The sequence below is a fragment of the Spermophilus citellus genome, assembly GCF_964194105.1.
Source record: "Spermophilus citellus genome assembly, chromosome: 15".
Classification (NCBI taxonomy): Eukaryota; Metazoa; Chordata; class Mammalia; order Rodentia; family Sciuridae; genus Spermophilus; species Spermophilus citellus.
Window position 1 is genome coordinate 60,053,440 of NC_138195.1, and position 19,859 is coordinate 60,073,298.

Here is a 19,859-nt window from a genome sequence, read left to right on the forward strand (position 1 = left end):
AGGGGTATTCTTCTTGGGCTCTGCCTATGAATTCAGAAGATTGCACGGGCAGGTAACGGGAGAGCAAGGACAGTTTTCATGACACCAAGGGGACTTCACACAGCTCTGAAGAATGTTCTCGTATGCATGGCTGTGAGAACCATTTCTGGGGAATCAGATCACCTTAAGGGGCTAGAGAAGAGAGCCTCATCACTGAGAAACACATTGTCATTCAGCCCCAATGTGCTCTGTTTGAAGGCTCAGAATGCAGGCATATTGGGCTTCTCTCTTCCTATGAATAAACAAGAGGTTAATAGACCATTTAGGACTCTCTAGAAGGTAAGCACAATATAGACTACTTAGTAAAACAACCTCTCTGAGAAAGGCAGCACACTTGGAATAAGACTTCATTCAGATAATTATAGAATTTTACGCCATATCTGAACAATCCCTATTCCAGATGGGCAAAGGGGAGGCATGACTTCTCCAAGTTCACACAGCCATTTCCATAGGTCCTCCTGACTCGGGGGACTCTGAAGTAACTCCCAAGTCCTTGCACCCAGAATGTCCCCCAGGCTGGGAGACAGGAATTCACACCTCAGAACAACTGCTGTCACCAGCCTTCTCTCATCCAGTTCTCAGAAGGAAACAAAGAAGGAATTTCTATCTCTGCTTAAGTTTCAGTTTCTTTGACCAGGAACATGCCAAGTTGAGTTGCACTTTTGACTTTCAGATTCCAGTTCCAAATTGCAAGGACACACCTTCAAATTACATCATCTGTTGCTTATAAAGCCCTGAGGTTTCACTATAAGAAGACCTACACACCAGCAACGAGATCTCTGAGAAACCAACCTGACTGAAAATACTTCAGAACTGCAACCTCATTCACAGCAACCATGAGGTGAGAATTTCTCTGCTATTTGTTTATTTATATTTAAATTAATTAATCTATTTATTTTAATTAGGTATATATGACAGCAGAATGAATTTTTCTTTGTAGACAATTGCAGCATAACTTTTCATCTCTCGTTGTACATGATGTAGCATCATACCATATATGCAATCATACATGTACCTAGGGTAATGACTGCTATTGCATTCCAACATCTTTCCTGCCCCCATTCCCTTTCCCCATCTCTCCCTCCCCTTTGCCTAATCAATATTCCTCCATTTATCCCATGACTGCACCCTCATTTCTCTGCTTTTTTGCCATTATGTCTTAAGGATTAGAAGCAATGTTAATCAATATTATCTCAACAGGTTGATTTTCAGGCATCCTAAATTTTCTATTTGAGTATCTGTTCATAGACTGATGTGTACATGTGAGTGTGTAACCCGCTAGTGCATTCATACCAGAACTTGAGCTGTTGTATTAGTGTAGGCATTTTCATTTCTGTTGGCCTTATGAAGCTGTCTTCATGCTTCATAAAGAAAGACAGGAAAAAGGGAGAGAGTTTGCAGGAAAGGAGAAAATCATTCCAGATTGCGAGATTTTTTTCATCACACTATTTTCCATCTAGGGAAAGGAGATCAGTTTGTCGGATCTCTGATTAGAGACATCTCTTTCTCTTCATTCCTCATTTTGCTGGAAAATTAGGACCCACACAGCAATATGAGCTTCAGTGGAACCTCCCAGATGTCTGGGGAGATACTGTGGGGATGGGGTGGGAGAAGCTCATGGCCTTCTTCTGGAGACTCCTCAACTCACCTTCTGAGGGGCCAACTCTGATGAAGCTGTGATTAGATTGAATTTGATCAGATCACATTTCCTGGGGCTGCCCATTACCTGCAGGTTCTTGGCATCCACCTGTCCATGGGTCTTGGCTGGACTTCTGAGCTTAGGAACATTCACATCTTCCTTACAGGAAGGGCTAAATGGGAATTTCTCTATGGTCCCAACCGAATCTTAAATCAAGCAACTACTCAGATCAAAAGATAAAAATCCTCTAGTTAATATTGACTTGCAAATGTCCCCTAAGAGTTCCACTGGGCAAAATTTGAGAGAGGCAGAATTTCCAGGAACTACAAAACCACAAGTCAACCCTGTGTCAAATATACACTTGTAACTGATACCTAAAATGAGAAATAGTAATAATACCAAAGGATATATAGTAGTTATCTCATCCTCAATAATTATTCAATGCCAGACTGTTTTCTAAAACTGTTTTGTAAATTATTACATTTAAATCTTAAAAGAAAACAATGAGATAATCATATATCCTAATGTTGCAAAGGGGGGTGATGTCAGATTTAGATAAGCTAAGGTCACCCAGTCCATTAGAGGTGGAACTGAGATACGAAAAAGACAGTTCATTAAACTCTTAAGCCTATTGCTCCAAAAGAGTTACAATGCAGGTTCCTGACCTCATTTCAGAATACATCCTAATGAGTTCTAAAATTTTAATTTCAATATGTACCAGGAAAGAAATATGCGTAAAATGCGACATCATTTGCCATTTAAAAATTTTAAGCACTAAAATTTATTGGTGTTTAGCATCTTCACCATGTTGTGGGAGCATCACCATGATATAGTTTAAGGATGTCTAATAACTGTGAGAAGATACCTCGTATACATTGTCACTTCCTACTCGGCCCTTGCTCCAGGCCCCAGCAAATTTTCTGCATTTGCCTATTTGGTTCTGTCACATGAATGGACACGTACAATATGTGACAGGAGTGGATTCCTTCAATTTTATGTTGCCTCAGTCTCCATTTTGAAGACGAGTTGGCCTTTCTCATGTGGAAACAGAGCTAAGTCTCCCTTGACACAGCTTCCAGTTCTTTACCACCTCCCAACTCCTCAGGGTGACTGATCCAGACATCTGCCTTCTGCAAACTCCTCCTGGTAACCAATTTTGTGGGATCTCCTTTGGGACCAGACAATAATTCACGCCTAAGGAGATTTACCCAACTGACCCCTAAGCCCTTCCCAGACTGGGTAGATATGCCACAGGACCATATCTCAGTGACACCATGACCCCTTAGAACTAGAACCAACTTGCTCAAAGCTGACCAATTAATATTCTCTGCACATTTCTCATCTAAGTGATGTTGTAGACCCCAGTAAAGGATCATCCCAAAGAGGCGATCTTCTTTCTCTTTTTATGCCCACCCACTGCTTAAGCTTCAGTGTCCCTGAAGCTCCCCAATTCCTGTTCTCCCTGAAACGGGTCTTGCTGTCTTTTCTCTGGGATCTGTTAGTGAGAACTTGCTTCTGTTATTTCCCCTGTGTCTTGGAGTGGCTGCCTCTGTGTCTCTCCTGATGGACATGTCTGCAGTGGAGAGTGGTTACTTTGTTGTGAAGAAGGTAGAGAAGGTCCAACAGAAGCCACTGGATGGTTTTCCAGTATAAAGAGGTTTGCTGTGAGGGGACAGGGGACACCTGGTCATGGGTCAGACACACAGGTACTGGGCTGTACACCAGGATGAAGAAGTAGCCACTGAAGGCACACTGCAGATATCCAGGAACAAATACCATGAAGTTACATCAGAGCAGGACTAGACTTTACAATCACTTCCAGGAGAAATCTCAAAACTAAAGAAGAAAAAAAAAATGAACACTACAATGTCCTTTTATCCTGTATCCCTTCATCTGCCATAAATTTGCTTTTTGGAGGGGGCAGCACTGAACATTGAACCCAGGACCTCTCTCAGGTGAGGCAAGCACTCTACCATAGAGCTACATTCCTAGCCCTTTTTCACATTATTTTGTGATAAGGGCTCTCACTAAGTTGCCCAGGGTAGACTCAGACTTGCAGCCCCCCTGCCTCAGCCTCTTGATAAGCTGGATTACAGGCACACACACCTACACCTGGGGACCATCATGATTTCAAGGCTCTTCCCTATTGTAACATGTATCAGCCTTTGTTGCTTTCCATGGCTGAATAATATCCAGTTGTGTGGGTATATGACGTATGCTTATCCATTTATTAATTCATGAACATTTGTGCAGTTGTCACCTTTGGCTATAGATAGTGCTACAATAAACATCCATGCACAAGTGTTGGTTTCAAACCTGTTTCCAATTGTTTTGAGCATCAATGTATGCTAAAGATACACTCATTTCAGATAGTGGTTGCAAATATTTTCTATCATTCTGGGAGCTCTTTTATCAGTCTGTTGATGGTGGCCTTTGATGCACAAATTTCTTCATTTTGGTCAAGTTCAACTCATCCCTTTTTCTGTTGTTTCCTGTGATTTGGTTGTCACAGCCAAGAAAGCATTGTCAAATGCAATGTCAAGAAGCTTTTCCCTTATATTTTCCTCTGCAAGTTTTATTGTTTTCGTCTCACATTTAGGTTTTTAATTCATTTTGAGTCATTTGGTATACTAAATGAGGTAGATGTCCAACACACTGTTGTACAACTGATGTTCTAGTTTTTCCACAACATTAGTTGTAAAGACTGTCCTTTATCCCAGTGAGTGGACTTGACATGCTTGTCAAAGTTGTTTCATCAGTGTTCTTAACTGAATCCAAATCACAAGTTCAAATCTCTAAATATTAGCTTAATGTGACAGTCTCTTGAGATAGGGTCTAGAAGGAGGTACAAAGATTAAGGAGAAACATAGGATGAGGCCTTACTTCTCTAGGGTCAATGTCATTAGAAGAAGGTAAAGAGATACTTAAGTTGTCTGAATCCACGGGCCAGGGAGGGATGGCCAAGTGAAGTACAAAGAAAGTGACCACTGGGCTGGGGTTTTGGCTCAGTGGTAGAGCGCTTGCCTAGCATATATGAGGGTTCAATTTTCAACACCACATAAGTAAATAAAATAAAGGTTGTGTCTACCTACAACTAAGAAATATTTAAAAAATAAATGATTCATATGGCCATCTCCCAGTCAGTGGCCTTCTGTAAAGAGCCCTTGCTAGGAACCATAGGCACACACTTTTACTTGCAATTCTAGCGTCCAGAACCCTGAGAAGAGTTTTGCCACCACATGCTTTGTTATTATGGCAGCCTGGGCTGACTAATGTAACTCTACAGACAAGAGTTTATTTCCAGGGTCTCTCTTTTCTTGGTCTTTGTGTTTCTTATATCTTTCATGTGGTCATTACACCACACCATAATGTTTGGATTTCTATAGCTTTGTATTCACCTCTGAAATCAGAAAGTGTGAGAGGTCCAGCTTTGTTCTTTGTTCTCAAGATTATTTTGGCTATCTCAGTGCCTTTGTGTAATGGTTAATCTGCATTGCCAACTTGATTGTGATAAGAGATGCTGAGGATTATGGGTGTGTCAATGATAGTGAGTCTAGGAATGATTGGCATGTGGGATAGCCTAACCAAAAGGAGAACCTCCAATAGGATGATGGTTTAAATGTAATAAAAGTTGGAAGAACAAAGAAACAGCAGCAGATGCAAGCTGGATTCTTACTGAAAGTCTTCTTGATTGCTGCTACCATATCTGGGGATATCAGACTCTCTCTTCTTTACTTTTCTGAAGCAGACTCTGACAGTGATTCTCCAGGAGGCTTAGTGCTCAGACTCGAATAGCACCATTGATCCCTCTTGTTCTGAGGCTTCAGCCTCTTGGACTGCCCAGCTACTGGTTTTCCCAGCTCTCCAGCCTGCAGATGGCCACTGTGCACTATTCAACTTCTGGTTGCATACGCCAACTCTCTTCACGTTATCATTTTTTTTTTTGCTGAGAAGAAGCATTTTAGTTTGAATCGCATCCCATCTATTGATTATGTTTTAATTTGTTCAAATTAGTTATACATGATAGAAGAATTCATTTTGATTCATTCTACACAAATGGAGCACACCTTTTCATTTCTCTGGTTGTAGACAATGTAGAGTCACACCACATGTGCAGTTATACTTGTACCTAGGGTAATGATGTTCATCTCATTCCACCATCTCTCCTGCACCCATGTCCCCTCCCCTTCCCTCTCTCCAATTTGTGCAATCAATGTGCCTCCATTCTCCACCTCCCCCCAATTATGGATAAGTATCCACTTATCAGACAGTACATTCAGCCTCTGGGTTTTTGAGATTAGATTACTTTCCTTAGTATGATATTCTCCAGCTCCTTCCATTTACCTGCAAATGCCATAATTTTATTCTCTTTTAATGCTGAGTAATATTCGATTGTGTATACATACCACAGTTTCTTTATTCTTTCATCTGTTGAAGAGTATCTAGGTTGGTTCCACAGTTTAGCTATTGTGAATTGAGCTGCTATGAACAATGATATAGCTGTGTCACTGTAGTATGCTGATTTTAAGTCCTTTGGATATAGACTGAGTAGTAGGATAGCTGGATTAAATGGTGGTTGCATTCCAATTTTCTATGGAATATCCAAACTGCTTTCCACAGTAGTTGCACCAATTTGCTCAGCCACCAGCAGTGTATGAGTGTACTATTATCCCCACATCCTTGCTAACACTTATTTTTGCTTGTATTCTTGATAATTGCCTTTCTGATGTGAGACAAAATCTTAGAGTAGTTTTGATTTGCATTTCTCTAAACACTAGAGAAGTTGAATGTAAATGTTTCTGGGAAAACTGGAAATCCACATGTAGCCAAATGAAATTGAAGAAATATTTCTCACCATGCACAAAGCTCAACTCAAAGGGGATTAAGGACCTAGGAATTAGATCAGAAACCGTGCACCCAATAGAAGAAAAAATAATCCCAAATCTTCATCGTGTCTGCTTAAGTCCTGACTTCTTTAACAAGACTCCTAAAGCACAAGCAGTGAAATCAAGAACCAATAAATGGTCTATTGTATATCCTCTTCTGAGAAGTGTCTGTTACATCACATTTTTATTCATTTATATATATATATAATATATGTATTTTATATATATAATATATGTATTATATATATACATACACACACATACACAATATATATGATTTACTATTACTCAACTTTATAAAAGAATAAAATTATGGCATTTACCAGTAAAGGAATGGAGCTGGAGAATATTATGCTAAGTGAAATAAGGCAACATCAAAAAACCAAAACCTCAATGTTTTCTCTGATAAATGAATGCTAATTCACAATGGGGGCACTATGGAAAAATAGAGTTACTTTAGATTAGGTAGAAGAGAGTGAATGGAGGGGAGGGGTGTGTGGGTAGGAATGATAGTAGAATCAATCAGACATTATTATCCTAAGTACACACATTAACTATAAGACTGGGAGGATTCTATACTATGGACAACCAGAAGAATGGCAAATTATATTCCATTATATATGATGCAAAAAAGTGCATTATACTGTCATGTATAACTAATTAAAACATATTTTTAAAATTATTTTTAAAAATCTGAATACAGGGGAAACATTCAGTTTGCACTAATGTTGTAGTAGGTGTTTCACTGGAGTTTTCCTTATGACTGTTCCTCACCTAAAGACAAAATCCACTTTTGTTTCACAGTGAGAATGCACATGATCATGGGATCCAGGACAAGCTGCGGCAGTTGAGATGTCACTTCACGTGGGAGCTGGAAATTGAAGACAATGAAATACCAGATTTAGAAAGTAGGGTCATGGAAGAGATTGAGTTCCTAGACACCAGATACAATGTGGGGATTCACAACCTCCTGGCCTATGTGAAGCACCTGAAAGGCCAGCATGAGGAGGCCCTGCAGAGCTTGAGAGAAGCTGAAGACTTGGTCCAGAGGGAGCACGCAGACCAGGCAGACCTGAGGAGCCTGGTGACCTGGGGCAACTGTGCCTGGGTGTATCACCACATGGGCAGATTGGCAGAAGCCCAGACTTACCTGGACAAGGTGGAGGACACTTGCAAGAAGTTCACAAGTTTCTCCCGCTACAGGCTGGAGTCTCCTGAGATGGAGTGTGAGGAAGGATGGGCCTTGCTGAAGTGTGGGAGAAAGCACTATCAGAGGGCCAAGACCTGCTTTGAAAGGGCTCTGAGCGGGAAGCCTGAAAACCCTGAATTCAGCCTGGGGTTCGCCATCTCCTCCTTCCATCTGGATTATGATGATAAAAATGTAATTTCTCTAGAGCCCCTGAGGAGAGCTGTCAGTTTAAACCCAGAAGATGTATATGTTAAGGTTCTCCTTGCCCTGAAGCTTCAGGATGTAGGACAGGAAGTGGAGGGAGAAGGCTACATTGAGGAAGCTCTGAACAGCACATCCTCCCAGCCCTATGTCTTTCAATATGCAAGCAAATTTTACCGAAAAAAAGGCTGTGTGGATAAAGCTATTGAGCTCCTTAAGAAAGCCTTGGAGGAAAGACCCAACTCTGCCTCCCTGCATCACCAGTTAGGGCTTTGCTACAGGGCAAAAATGTCTCAAGTAAAGGATGCAACAAATGTGAACCCTAGAAGGCAGGAAAGAGAAAATGTGCACAGATGGGTTCAATTGGCTATAAAAGAATTTCAAGAGACTGTAAGATTAAAGCCAAGATTAGAGATGGCTTACGTTTACATGGCTGAAATGTATGCAGAAATACACAAGTATGAAGAGGCAGAGAAAAATTTTCAGAAAGCATTATGCATGGACAATATTGCTCCCTGCATTCAGCAAGACATTCATCACCGCTATGGCCGTTTCCAACAATTTCACATGAGATCTGAAGACAAAGCAATCACCCACTATTTAAAAGGTCTAAAGATACAAGAAAAGTCCTTTGCCAGGAAAAAACTCATAAGTGCCTTAGAAAAACTGGCTAAAAGCCAGGTGAACCAGAATCTGAGAGATGTGAAGAGTGTCAGCCTCAAGGGGCTCACCGATGAATTAAAAGAGGAAATGAACGAGGCCCTGAGGTGGTATGAGAAGGCTCTGAGGCTCCTTGATCAGCTGAACCCTGTGTTTTGAGGAAGGGCCCCACCCTCCATTTCATCTACTCACAACTAAATAGAACAACAAGCTTCCCTGCTTGCTGCCTCCCAAAATGTACGACTGACGAAATAAAAAAGTAGATCGGGCAGCACATGCCCTCTCCCCTCCCTGCCTGCTCCTGCCTTCTCCCTGCTTCCTTAGTGCCTAGGCCAGGAGCATCCATCCTCTCTCCTGGCATCCCTGCACTCATTGGCCCTGGATGAAAATCCTGTTTGACACCCAGCAGCTGCTGGATCCACCAGGATCCTTTTGCTAAAGACTGTGCCTTAGAAATGAAGTGCTTCCTCCTTGAGTGAGACTGTTGTCCTGGACCAAGGAGAATTCAACAGAAAGGGTTCTTTTTTTTTTTTTTTTGATGGTGGTGGGGGGGTCCTGGGAATTAAACTCAGGAGCATTCAAAAACTAACCCACAAATATTTTTTGTATTTTATTTAGAGACAGGATCTCACTAAGTTGTTGAGTGCCTTATAGTTGCTGAGGCTGGCTTTGAACTCTCAGTCTTCCTGTCTCAGCCTGCAGAGCAGCTGTGATTAAAGATGCAGGCTATCATACCCTGCCAGGGTTTCTTTCTTATGTGGCCAGGTCTCCTCAAGTACTTCAAGATCTAAGAGTAAGACAACTTTTCGTCCTCTAAAATCATTCCTGTCAGGTCTCTTGGTTACAGCAAGGAAAAAGCTGAACAAACCAGATCAGTAAATATAATACTATATAACAATAACCATTATTATTATTATGTACCACTAGAATGGCCATCCTATGTATCAAAAAGAGAATGAGGAGTTCCTTGTCCACTGTGTCGGGAGGGCAACAACATAGAGTAAGGAAGACATTGATATTGACCTCAAAGAAAGGGAAGTGGGGCCAGAGATTGGGTCCCACACCAGTGAACAAGACCAGTTCAGACATACAATAAGCACCAGGGATCTCTGAGGCCCTGATCAGAGCCCAGGTGCACAGCTAAATCCATCCCCTCAGAATTCCTTTTTAACATTGAGTCTGGGGGCCCACTGCACATCCAGAAAGGAGTTCCATAGATCTTGGGCAGGGCCTAGTAGGAATTACTTTTAAAACTTCCCTGCACATGACCCTTCTGTGTTATGAGGGTCGAGATCTGCATAGCTATTCCAAATCACTTTTTTTTTTATTAGCCAAGAGAAAGGAGGTTCACAGAGGTCTGTAGGTTCTCATAACTGTTCAGTGTCTACAGAGATGGTCTAGAATTCCGGGAAAACACTCAGAAGCTAGTAGTGACATTACATTTCTTCAAGTTTCGTTTTCTCCAGCTCTAATTTTTTATCTTATCTCTGCACTTGTGCCAGCGCAAAATGGCTAGGGATGTAGTTTAGTGGTAGAACTATTGCCTAGAATGTATGAGGCCTTGTGTTCATTTCTCAGGGGGAAAATAAAAGCCTTTGTCACATATTATTCTCAGTTTAATGGTCTTCTAATGCACTTCTAATCAGTCTTTCTTATTTTTTACTAATAGTTAAATAAAAACCTTTTACATAGCATGTGATATGGAATGTGCTCTGCATAAGTAGGCTTATTAATGTTCCTAAAGGCCAGGGTGACAAGTGCCATTGTTATCATAACTTTACAAATGTGATTCTAAAGAATGGAGTGGTGACTGGCTTAGAATGTGCCAGAACAATGCTATGAAGCCAAGCAAACTACAATCACTATTCATGCATAGCTTAAAGATCTAAATACATTGATGTCGTTTCATGTTGTGGGCCACAGCTGAGTCGGAATGGCCCCTGGCATTTTGCCAGAAGTAATGATTGAGAGGCGAGCCATTAAGATGACGCTGGATTGATTCAATTGTATATAGACCCCTTCTGTCTGCCTCGGGCTCCCGCTACTTTGGAGTTCTCAAGAGGATTCCTGGGGAGTTCATGTTCATTGGTGAAGTTCCAGTGGTGGGAGTTCCGGTTGGTGTCTGGTGCCTGAGAGGGGCCACGTGGATGGCATTTGGGAGAGTTCCCGGGGAGGGTGCATGGAGTGCTGTTGGAGTTCAGGCAATAAAGTTTCCTGTTTGAACATACAAGTGCTTTGTGGCGGCTTGATGACTTGTGCCCAGCCAGACTGCGGCATTTGGTGGCCCATGCAGGGAACGCCTGAAGCTTGGGGGTAAGTGAAATTGCTTGCTCCTGAAGGAAGGCGAGAGAATGGGTGACCAAGTCTAACTGTCTGTCTGATACAGGAATACATCTTTCACAAATCCAGTCGTCAATTCATTATGTTTTCCTTTAACAAGAACTAGACTTCAGATGCCATCTAACTGAATTTTTTGTGATTGAAACTAAAAAAAAAAAAAAAAAAAAAAAAAAAAAAACCTTAAGTATCAATTCCAATGGGTGTGGCTATTTACATACATTTTTCTTTGTATTATTTTTGATGTCTTCTTAAGGCCAAAATATTTCTCTCTGCTGCATAATAATGCTGCTTAGTAAAAGCAGCCCCAAATTGATGGTTTAAAACAAGGCTTTTCTTAGTTTACAAGTCATCAAGTTAGCAGATCAGGTTAAACTCTGCAGAGCTGGTCTTAGGTGAGTTCAAAAAGATATGGGTTGAGTGGCTGGCTACAGACACAATAGTGGCTAGGCCATGTGTCTCGTCATTCCTGTGGAGTAGCCTGCATCAGCTTCCCTGGCAAAAATGAGATGAAAAGAGAAAATGGATACCTGCACTTGCCTCATGTTTGCCACCCATGAACTAGCACTTGTTCTGTAGTCAATCACGGAGGCAGTGGAGAGTACATAAAAAGTGTTGGGTAATAGCAGAGTTAGATATCAACATAAAGCAAATAAAACAATCACCCTACGTGCACAATTAATGCAATTTTATATGTGTCAGGACTAATCTAATAAAGGGATAAATCCTATTACCTGTGCTGATCAATAGGCTAAATGGTTTTATTTAGCAATAAATTAAAAATGTAGGTATCATCTGTTTGCAATATTTTCCATGACTAAAACTTTAAAATCATCCCTATTATCATTTTTTATGAAGTTGGTTATCCACACATACTGTGCTTGATTGGCTTATTGTAAGAGTCTTTTCATTTCATCCCAGTGAATAAATATAAATGCAAACCTCAAAAAAAAAAAATCAAAAAACAATCTGTTCTCATTTTAATTTGTTTTGTTTTTGTTTTAAGCTGCCTGTCCCTAGAACTTTCTCAGGCAAACTGGGTAAAATGGTTTGCTCAAGGTTTGAAGTTGTTCGGCCCTGAGAAGAGATAGAGATAGACCACAAAAATACATTTCAAGAAAACAGGAAAATTGATACAACGATTTTTTGTTCCGTTTTTGTTTCATTCTGTTTCAGTTTTGTTTTGTGTTATCTTGTTGGGTTGCATTATCTTTATAGTAGATTAGAAATTAGTAAAAAACAAACTGAAAGAGTGTTAAGTAAATTGTTAGAGGTTCTGACTATGGAGGAAGACATTTTAGACCAAGTAAAAGAGAAGGTCTCTTGAGCTAGTCAGACAGAGGAAGAAAATGAGGAAGGACTATCAGGCAAAAAGTTAAAACAGGAGGCTGCTACTAACACCTTTCTATCACCAGAGAGCGTAAGTGTCCAACGAACAGCTCCACCTGTACAGACAACATATGCTGTTGATAGATGGGATCCTGAGACAGGACCTCAAAGATTAGCATGCCCTGTACTTGATCAGGCAGGAGGGCAGCAAATTCACCGTGCTTTAGATTTCAAAACAGTGAAGCAGTTAAAGGAGGCTGTAACAACCTATGGTCCCCAAGCACCCTTCACTGTAAGCATGGTCGAATCCATTAACAACTTGGACATGACGCCAGCAGATTGGGCTAGAATGTGTAAAACTGTGCTAAATGGAGGGCAGTATTTGTTATGGAAGGTTGCCAACGAAGAATTTTCCACTGAGATGGCTGGGCGATATGCAGCAGCCAGTTATCCTCAGCGAAACCTAGATATGTTGTTAGGAAAAGGACCTTATGAGGATCAGCAGCAACAAATTAGATATGATCCTGCTATATACTCACAAATTGCTGCAGATGCAGTTAGGGCATGGAAGACTTTACAAGGACATGGAGATTTACAATGTCAATTATCTAAGGTAATACAGGGCGCTAATGAACCTTACGCTGAATTTGTAGATAGGCTTATTCAAACAGTTACCAGAGTTTTGGGGGATATAGAACAAGCAATGCCATTAATAAAACAACTGGCATATAAGCAAGCAAATCGTTGGTGCAAAGAGGTCATTAGACCAAGGAAAAATGAAGATTTAAACACATATATTAAATTATGTAGAGAAATTAATGAACAAGGGCAAGTCTTGGCAGCTTCAGTACAACAGGCTTTCGTTACCAGGCCAAAAACATGCTGCAAATGTGAACAAACAGGACATTTTAAAAGCAATTGTCCCATAGGAAGATGGTTTAACAAAACTAGGTATAAAAGAGGTAGAATACCGGGTATTTGCCCATGATGCCGTAGAGGGAGACATTGGGCTAATGAATGCCATTCTCAACCACCATAGAGGGTACTCCATTATCAAAAAATGGACAAGAACCAGGTGTTTACCCATGATATCATGGAGAAAGGCATCAGGCTCCATTGCCAAAAAATGGACAGGGGGGCCCAATGCTCTGGGGCCCACGACCACAAATATACGGGGCACTGGAGGAACCCAGCAACACCATGGAGGAACCCAGCAACACCATCAGGGTAGTGTTCAGGACACATTATCCATCAGATCTCTCATCAGACAAACCACAGGAAGTGCAAGGTTGGACATCTGCACCTCTGCCAGAGCAGTACTAACTCCAGAGATGGGAGTTCAAATCATTCCCACAGGAGTAAAAGGACCTCACACGCCCACTGGCACCAAGGCCAAATTTGGGGGCCAACAGACATGAGGTAAAGAACCTCATCCCTCCACTGGCACCAAGGCCAAATTTGGGGGCCAACAGAGGTGAGGCAAAGAACCTCACCCCCCCCCCCCACTGGTGCAAAGGCCTATCCACAAGTAAGGCTTTATGCTGGACCTGTAGTCAATGATGGGTAGATCCAATTACAATGGTACCAATCTGGACAGGAGGCTGACGCCTTGAGGTCAGCTGATCCAATGACGGGTAAGACCATATGTAGAATTGGACAACCTAAACAGGCATGGTGCCTAAGCCACATTGCTTATTGTTTGATTAAACAGAAGGGGGGAGATGTTGAGGACCACAACTGAGTCCGAATGGCCCCTGGCATTTTGCCAGAATTAATGGTTGAGAGGCGAGCCATTAAGATGATGCTGGATTGATTCAATTGTATATAGATCCCTGCTGTCCGCCTCGGGCTCCCGCTACTTTGGAGTTCTCAAGAGTATTCCTGGGGAGTTCGTGTTGGTTGGTGAAGTTCCAGTGGTGGGAGTTCCGGTTGGTGTCGGGTGCCTAGAGGGGCCACGTGGGTGGCGTTTGGGAGAGTTCCCGGGGAGGGTGCATGGAGTGCTGTTGGAGTTCAGGCAATAAAGTTTCCTGTTTGAACATACAAGTGCTTTGTGGTGGCTCAGTGGTTTGTGCCCAGCCAGACTGCAGCAGTTGCATCATTGTTATATGCTCATTTTAAGTCCTTTGGGTTTGGACCCAGGAGGGGATACCTGGGTCAAATGGTGGTTCCATGCCACATTTTCTGAGGAATCTCCACATTGCTTTCCATAAAGGTTGCAGCAATTTGCAGGCCCCCCAGCAATGTATGAGTTTGCCTTTTCCCCACATCCTCACCAACATTTATATTTGCTTGTATTCGTGAATATTGCCATTCTGACTGGGGTAGATGAAATCTTAGAGTAGTTTTGATTTGTATTTCTCTAATTGCTAAGGATGTTTAACATATTTTCATATATTTGTTGATCAATTGTACTTGTTCTCCTGTGAAGTGTCTGTTCAGTTCCTGAGTCCATTTACTGATTGGGTTATTTACTTTTTTGGTGTTAGAGTGTTTGAGTTATTGATATATCTTGGAGATATATCAGAGGTGCATGTGGTAATGATTTTCTCCCTTTCTGTTCGCTCTCTCTTCATGTTATCATTTTTTTTTTTTTTTGCTGAGAAGAAGCATTTTAGTTTGAATCGCATCCCATCTATTGATTATGTTTTAATTTGTTCAAATTAGTTATACATGATAGAAGAATGCATTTTGTAGACAAAAGGAGCACACCTTTTCATTTCTCTGGTTGTATACAATGTAGAGTCACACCACATGTGCAGTTATACTTGTACCTAGGGTAATGATGTTCATCTCATTCCACCATCTCTCCTGCCCCCATGTTCCCTCCCCTTCCCTCTCTCTGCTTTGTGCAATCAGTGTTCCTCTATTCTCCAGCTCCCCCAATTATGGATCAGTATCCACTTATCAGACAGTACATTCATCCTCTGGGTTTTTGGGATTGGATTACTTTCCTTAGCATGATATTTCCAGATCCTTCCATTTACCTTCAAACACCATAATTTTATTCTCTTTTAATGATGAGTAATTTTCCATTGTGTATACATACCACAGTTTCTTTATCCATTCATCTGTTGAAGGGCATCTAGGTTGGTTCCACAATTTAGCTATTGTGAATTGAGCTGCTATGAACAATGATATAGCTGTGTCACTGTAGTATGCTGATTTTAAGTCCTTTGGATATAGACTGAGGAGTGGGATAGCTGGGTCAAATGGTGGTGCATTCCAATTTTCTATGGAATCTCCATACTGCTTCCTACAGTATGTGCACCAATTTGCTTTGACACCAGCAATATATGAGTGTACTTTTTTCCCCACATCTCTGCTAACACTTATTTTTGCTTGTATTCTTGATAATTACCATTCTGATGTGAGACAAAATCTTAGAGTAGTTTTGATTTGCATTTCTCTAAACACTAGAGAAGTTGAATGTAAATGTTTCTGAGAAAACTGGAAATCCACATGCAGCCAAATGAAATTGAAGTAATATTTCTCACCATGCACAAAGCTCAACTCAAAGTGGATTAAGGACCTAGGAATTAGATCAGAAACCATGCACCCAATAGAAGAAAAAATAGTCCCAAATCTTCAACATGTCTGATTAGGTCCTGACTTCCTTAACAAGACTCCTAAAAAACAAGAAGTAAAATCAAGCATGAATAAATGGTCTATTGTATATCCTCTTCTGAGAAGTGTCTGTTCAGTTCCTTAGCCCATTTATTGGTTGGGTTATTTACTTTTTTGATGTTAAGTTTTTTGAGGTCTTTATATATCCTGGAGATTAGTGCTCTATCTGATGTGTGTGTAGTAAAGATGTTCTCCATTCTGTGGGCTTTCTCTTCATGTTAATGATAGTTTCCTTTTAGGTACTAGAGCAGAGAGCCTGTGCCTAATAGAAGAAAAATAGGTCCAAATCTTCACCATGTGAGCTTAGGATCTGACTTCCTTAATGAGATTCCTGAAGCACAAGCAGTAAAATCAAGAATCAATAAATCGTATATTGTATATCGTTTCTTAAGAAGTGTCTGTTACATAACATTTTTATTCATATACACACACACATACATAATATATATAAGTTACTATTAATCAGTTTTATAAAAGAATAAAATACGGCATTTCCAGTAAAGGAATGGAACTGGAGAATATACTATTATGCTATGTGAAATAAGGCAACACCAAAAAATCAAAAGCTCAATGTTTTCTCTGATAAATGGATGCTATTTCACAATGGGGGCACTATGGAAAAATAGAGTTACTTTAGATTAGGTAGAAGAGAGTGAATGGAGGGGAGAGGTGTGTGGGTAGGAAGGATAGTAGAATGAATCAGACATTATTACCCTATGTACACATATTGACTGTAAGACTGGCAGAATTCTATACTATGGAAAACCAGAAGAATGACAAATTATACTCCATTATATATGATGTATCAAATTGCATTCTATTGTCATGTAAAACTAATTAAAACATATTTTAAAACTTATTTTTTAAAAATCTGAATACAGGTGAAACTTTCAGTTTGCACTAATGTTGTAGTAGGTGTTTCACTGGAGTTTTCCTTATGGCTATATCTCACCTAACAGAGAAAATCCACTTTTGTTTCACAGTGAGAATGCACATGATCATGGGATCCAGGACAAGCTGGGGCAGTTGAGATGTCACTTCACGTGGGGGCTGGAAATTGAAGACAATGAAACACCAGATTTAGAAAGCAGGGTCATGGAAGAGATTGAGTTCCTAGACACCAGATACAATGTGGGGATTCACAACCTCCTGGCCTATGTGAAGCACCTGAAAGGCCAGATGAGGAGGCCCTGCAGAGCTTGAGAGAAGCTGAAGACTTGGTCCAGGGGGAGCACGCACACCAGACAGACCTGAGGAGCCTGGTGACCTGGGGCAACTGTGCCTGGGTGTATCACCACATGGGCAGATTGGCAGAAGCCCAGACTTACCTGGACAAGGTGGAAGACACTTGCAAGAAGTTTGGAAGTCTCTCCCACTACAAGCTGGAGTCTCCTGAGATGGAGTATGAGGAAGGATGGGCCTTGCTGAAGTGTGGGAGAAAGAATTATGAGCAGGCCAAGGCCTGCTTTGAAAGGGCTCTGAGAGTGGAGCCTGAAAACCCTGAATTCAGCCTGGGGTTCGCCATCTCCTCCTTCCATCTGGATTATGATGATGAAAACATAATTTCTCTAGAGCCCCTAAAGAGAGCTGTCAGGTTAATCCCAGAAGATGCATATGTTAAGGTTCTCCTTGCCCTGAAGCTTCAGGTGGTAGGACAGGAAAAAGAGGGAGAAGGCTACATTGAGGAAGCTCTGAACAGCACATCCTCCCAAACCTTTGTGGTTTAATATGCAAGCAAATTTTACCGAAAAAAGGGCTGTGTGGATAAAGCTATTGAGCTCCTTAAGAAAGTCTTGGAAGCAAGACCCAACTCTGCCTACCTACATCACCAGTTAGGGCTTTGCTACAGGGTAAAACTGTTTCAAGTAAAGAATGTGAGAAATATGAACCCTAGAAGGCAAGAAAGAGAAAATGTGCACAGAATGGTTCAATTGGCTATAAAAGAATTCCAAGAGACTCTAAGATTAAGGCCAAGATTTGAGATGGCTTACGTTTTCATGGCTGAAATGTATGCAGTAAGAGGCCAGTGCAGAGAGGCAGAGGAAAATTTTCAGAAAGCATTATGCATGGATAAACTTGGTGACCACATACAGCATGACATTCATTACCAATATGGCCGTTTCCAACAATTTCACATGAGATCTGAAGACAAAGCAATCACCCACTATTTAAAAGGTCTAAAGATAGAAGAAATGTCCTTTACCAGGAAAAAAAATTATAAGTGCCTTAGAAAAACTGGCTAAAAGTCATGTGAACCAGAATGTGAGTGTTGTGGAGAGTGTCAGCCTCCTGGGGCTCAGCCATAAATTAAAAGGGGAAGTGAAGGAGGCCCTGCTGTGCTATGAGAGGGCTCCTAGGCTCCCTGATCAGCTGAACCCTGTGTTTTGAGAAAGGGGCCCCACCCCCCATTTCATCTACTCACAACTAAATAGAACAACAAGCTTCCCTGCTTGCTGTGCCTCCCGAAATGTATGACTGACAAAATAAAAAAGTAGATCGGGCAGCACATGCCCTCTCCCCTCCCTGCCTGCTCCTGCCTTTTCCCTGCTTCCTTAGTGCCTAGGCCAGGAGCATCCATCCTCTCTCCTGGCATCCCTGCACTCATTGGCCCTGGATGAAAATCTTGTTTGACACCCAGCAGCTGCTGGATACATCAGGATCCTTTTCCTAATGACTGTGCCTTGGAAATGAACTGCTTCCTCCTTGAGTGAGGCTGTTGTCCTGGACCAAGGAGAATTCAACACAAAGGGGTTCTTTTTTATGTGGCCAGATACCCTGAGGCACTTCAAAATCCAAGAGCAAGACAACTTTTCCTCCTCTAAAATCATTCCTGTCGACTCTTTTGGTTATAGCAATGAAAAAGCTGATGAAAATGCATCGCTGGAAATTTGTTCAAGCTAACAAGACTTTTGATGTTTTAGGGAAATAAAAAGAAGAAGAAAAACAAATCTTGTGTGAAATGTGCAAGTTGAAAAATGGGAGTTCAAAACCCAATTGAGTCTAATGTATGAAAAATGATATATCATGAGCTCTGTAATGTTTTGAACAATCAATAAAAAAAAAAGAAAAAGACATAAAGAAGTTTCTATAGTTTTTAGGTGGTGTGTGATATACGCTCCGTTTTTCATCTGCCCTGAAATGATCATTAAAATTTGCCAAAAGTACAAACTCTTCCAGTGTGTTTTGTTGGCCACATGACATAAGGACAGATGTGAAAGAAAAGTGTGTAAGGGAAGGGGAGAAGGGATAAGGCAGGGTAATAGATTTGGTGGATACAATCAAAGTTTGTTAGATATGTGTATGAAAATGTCACAGGGGAACCCATTATTTTGTACAATTAATATGCTCTAATAAATATAATGAAATGTTTTTATTAAAAGTTTTGTGATGAAATGGAGAACTGTGGAACCAACTCACACAGCCCTGGGAGTCCAAAGAAAGGGAAGTGAAAAAGGGTGTGCATGTGGCGTAGTATCAACGTCAGGGCTCTTTGCACAACAGACATTGAAAGGTTGGCAGCATCAGCATTCTCCACGAGTGGAGATTTGGATAATCTCGCTGACCACATACAGCATATTTCCAGAGAAAGTTAGGAAAAGCAGAGCTCAGCAGAACATCAGTAAAAAGAACCGAAGCTGTACCCATAATCTTACATGCAGCACAGGAGTATTCTTCTTGGGTTCTGCCTATGAATTCAGAAGATTGCACAGGCAGGTAAAGGCAGAGCAAGGACAGTTTTCATGACACCAAGGGGACTTCACACAGCTCTGAAGAATGTTCTCGTATGCATGGCTGTGAGAACCATTTCTGGGGAATCAGATCACCTTAAGGGGCTAGAGTAGAGAGCCTCATCACTGAGAAACACATTGTCATTCAGCCCCAATGTGCTCTGTTTGAAGGCTCAGAATGCTGGCACATTGGGCTTCTCTCTTCCTATGAATAAACAAGGGTTAAT

The 19,859-nt window shown here is 41.2% G+C and overlaps 2 protein-coding genes across 2 annotated transcripts; both read left to right on the forward strand.

Moving 5' to 3' along the window:
* The first annotated feature begins 748 nt into the window (after positions 1-748).
* On the forward strand, positions 749-9,057 carry LOC308634624 (interferon-induced protein with tetratricopeptide repeats 1B-like). The gene is made up of 2 exons (XM_081268621.1): positions 749-880; positions 7,369-9,057. The coding sequence occupies exons 1-2, from the start codon at positions 876-878 to the stop codon at positions 8,771-8,773; spliced, it is 1,410 nt and encodes a 469-aa protein (XP_081124747.1). The 5' UTR covers positions 749-875; the 3' UTR covers positions 8,774-9,057.
* LOC308634625 (interferon-induced protein with tetratricopeptide repeats 1-like) lies at positions 782-18,259 on the forward strand. Its single transcript, XM_081268622.1, is given in 3 exon segments — positions 782-880; positions 16,888-17,081; positions 17,084-18,259. Coding segments are annotated over 3 exon segments (747 nt in total). The 5' UTR covers positions 782-875; the 3' UTR covers positions 17,632-18,259.
* The last annotated feature ends 1,600 nt before the right edge of the window (positions 18,260-19,859 follow it).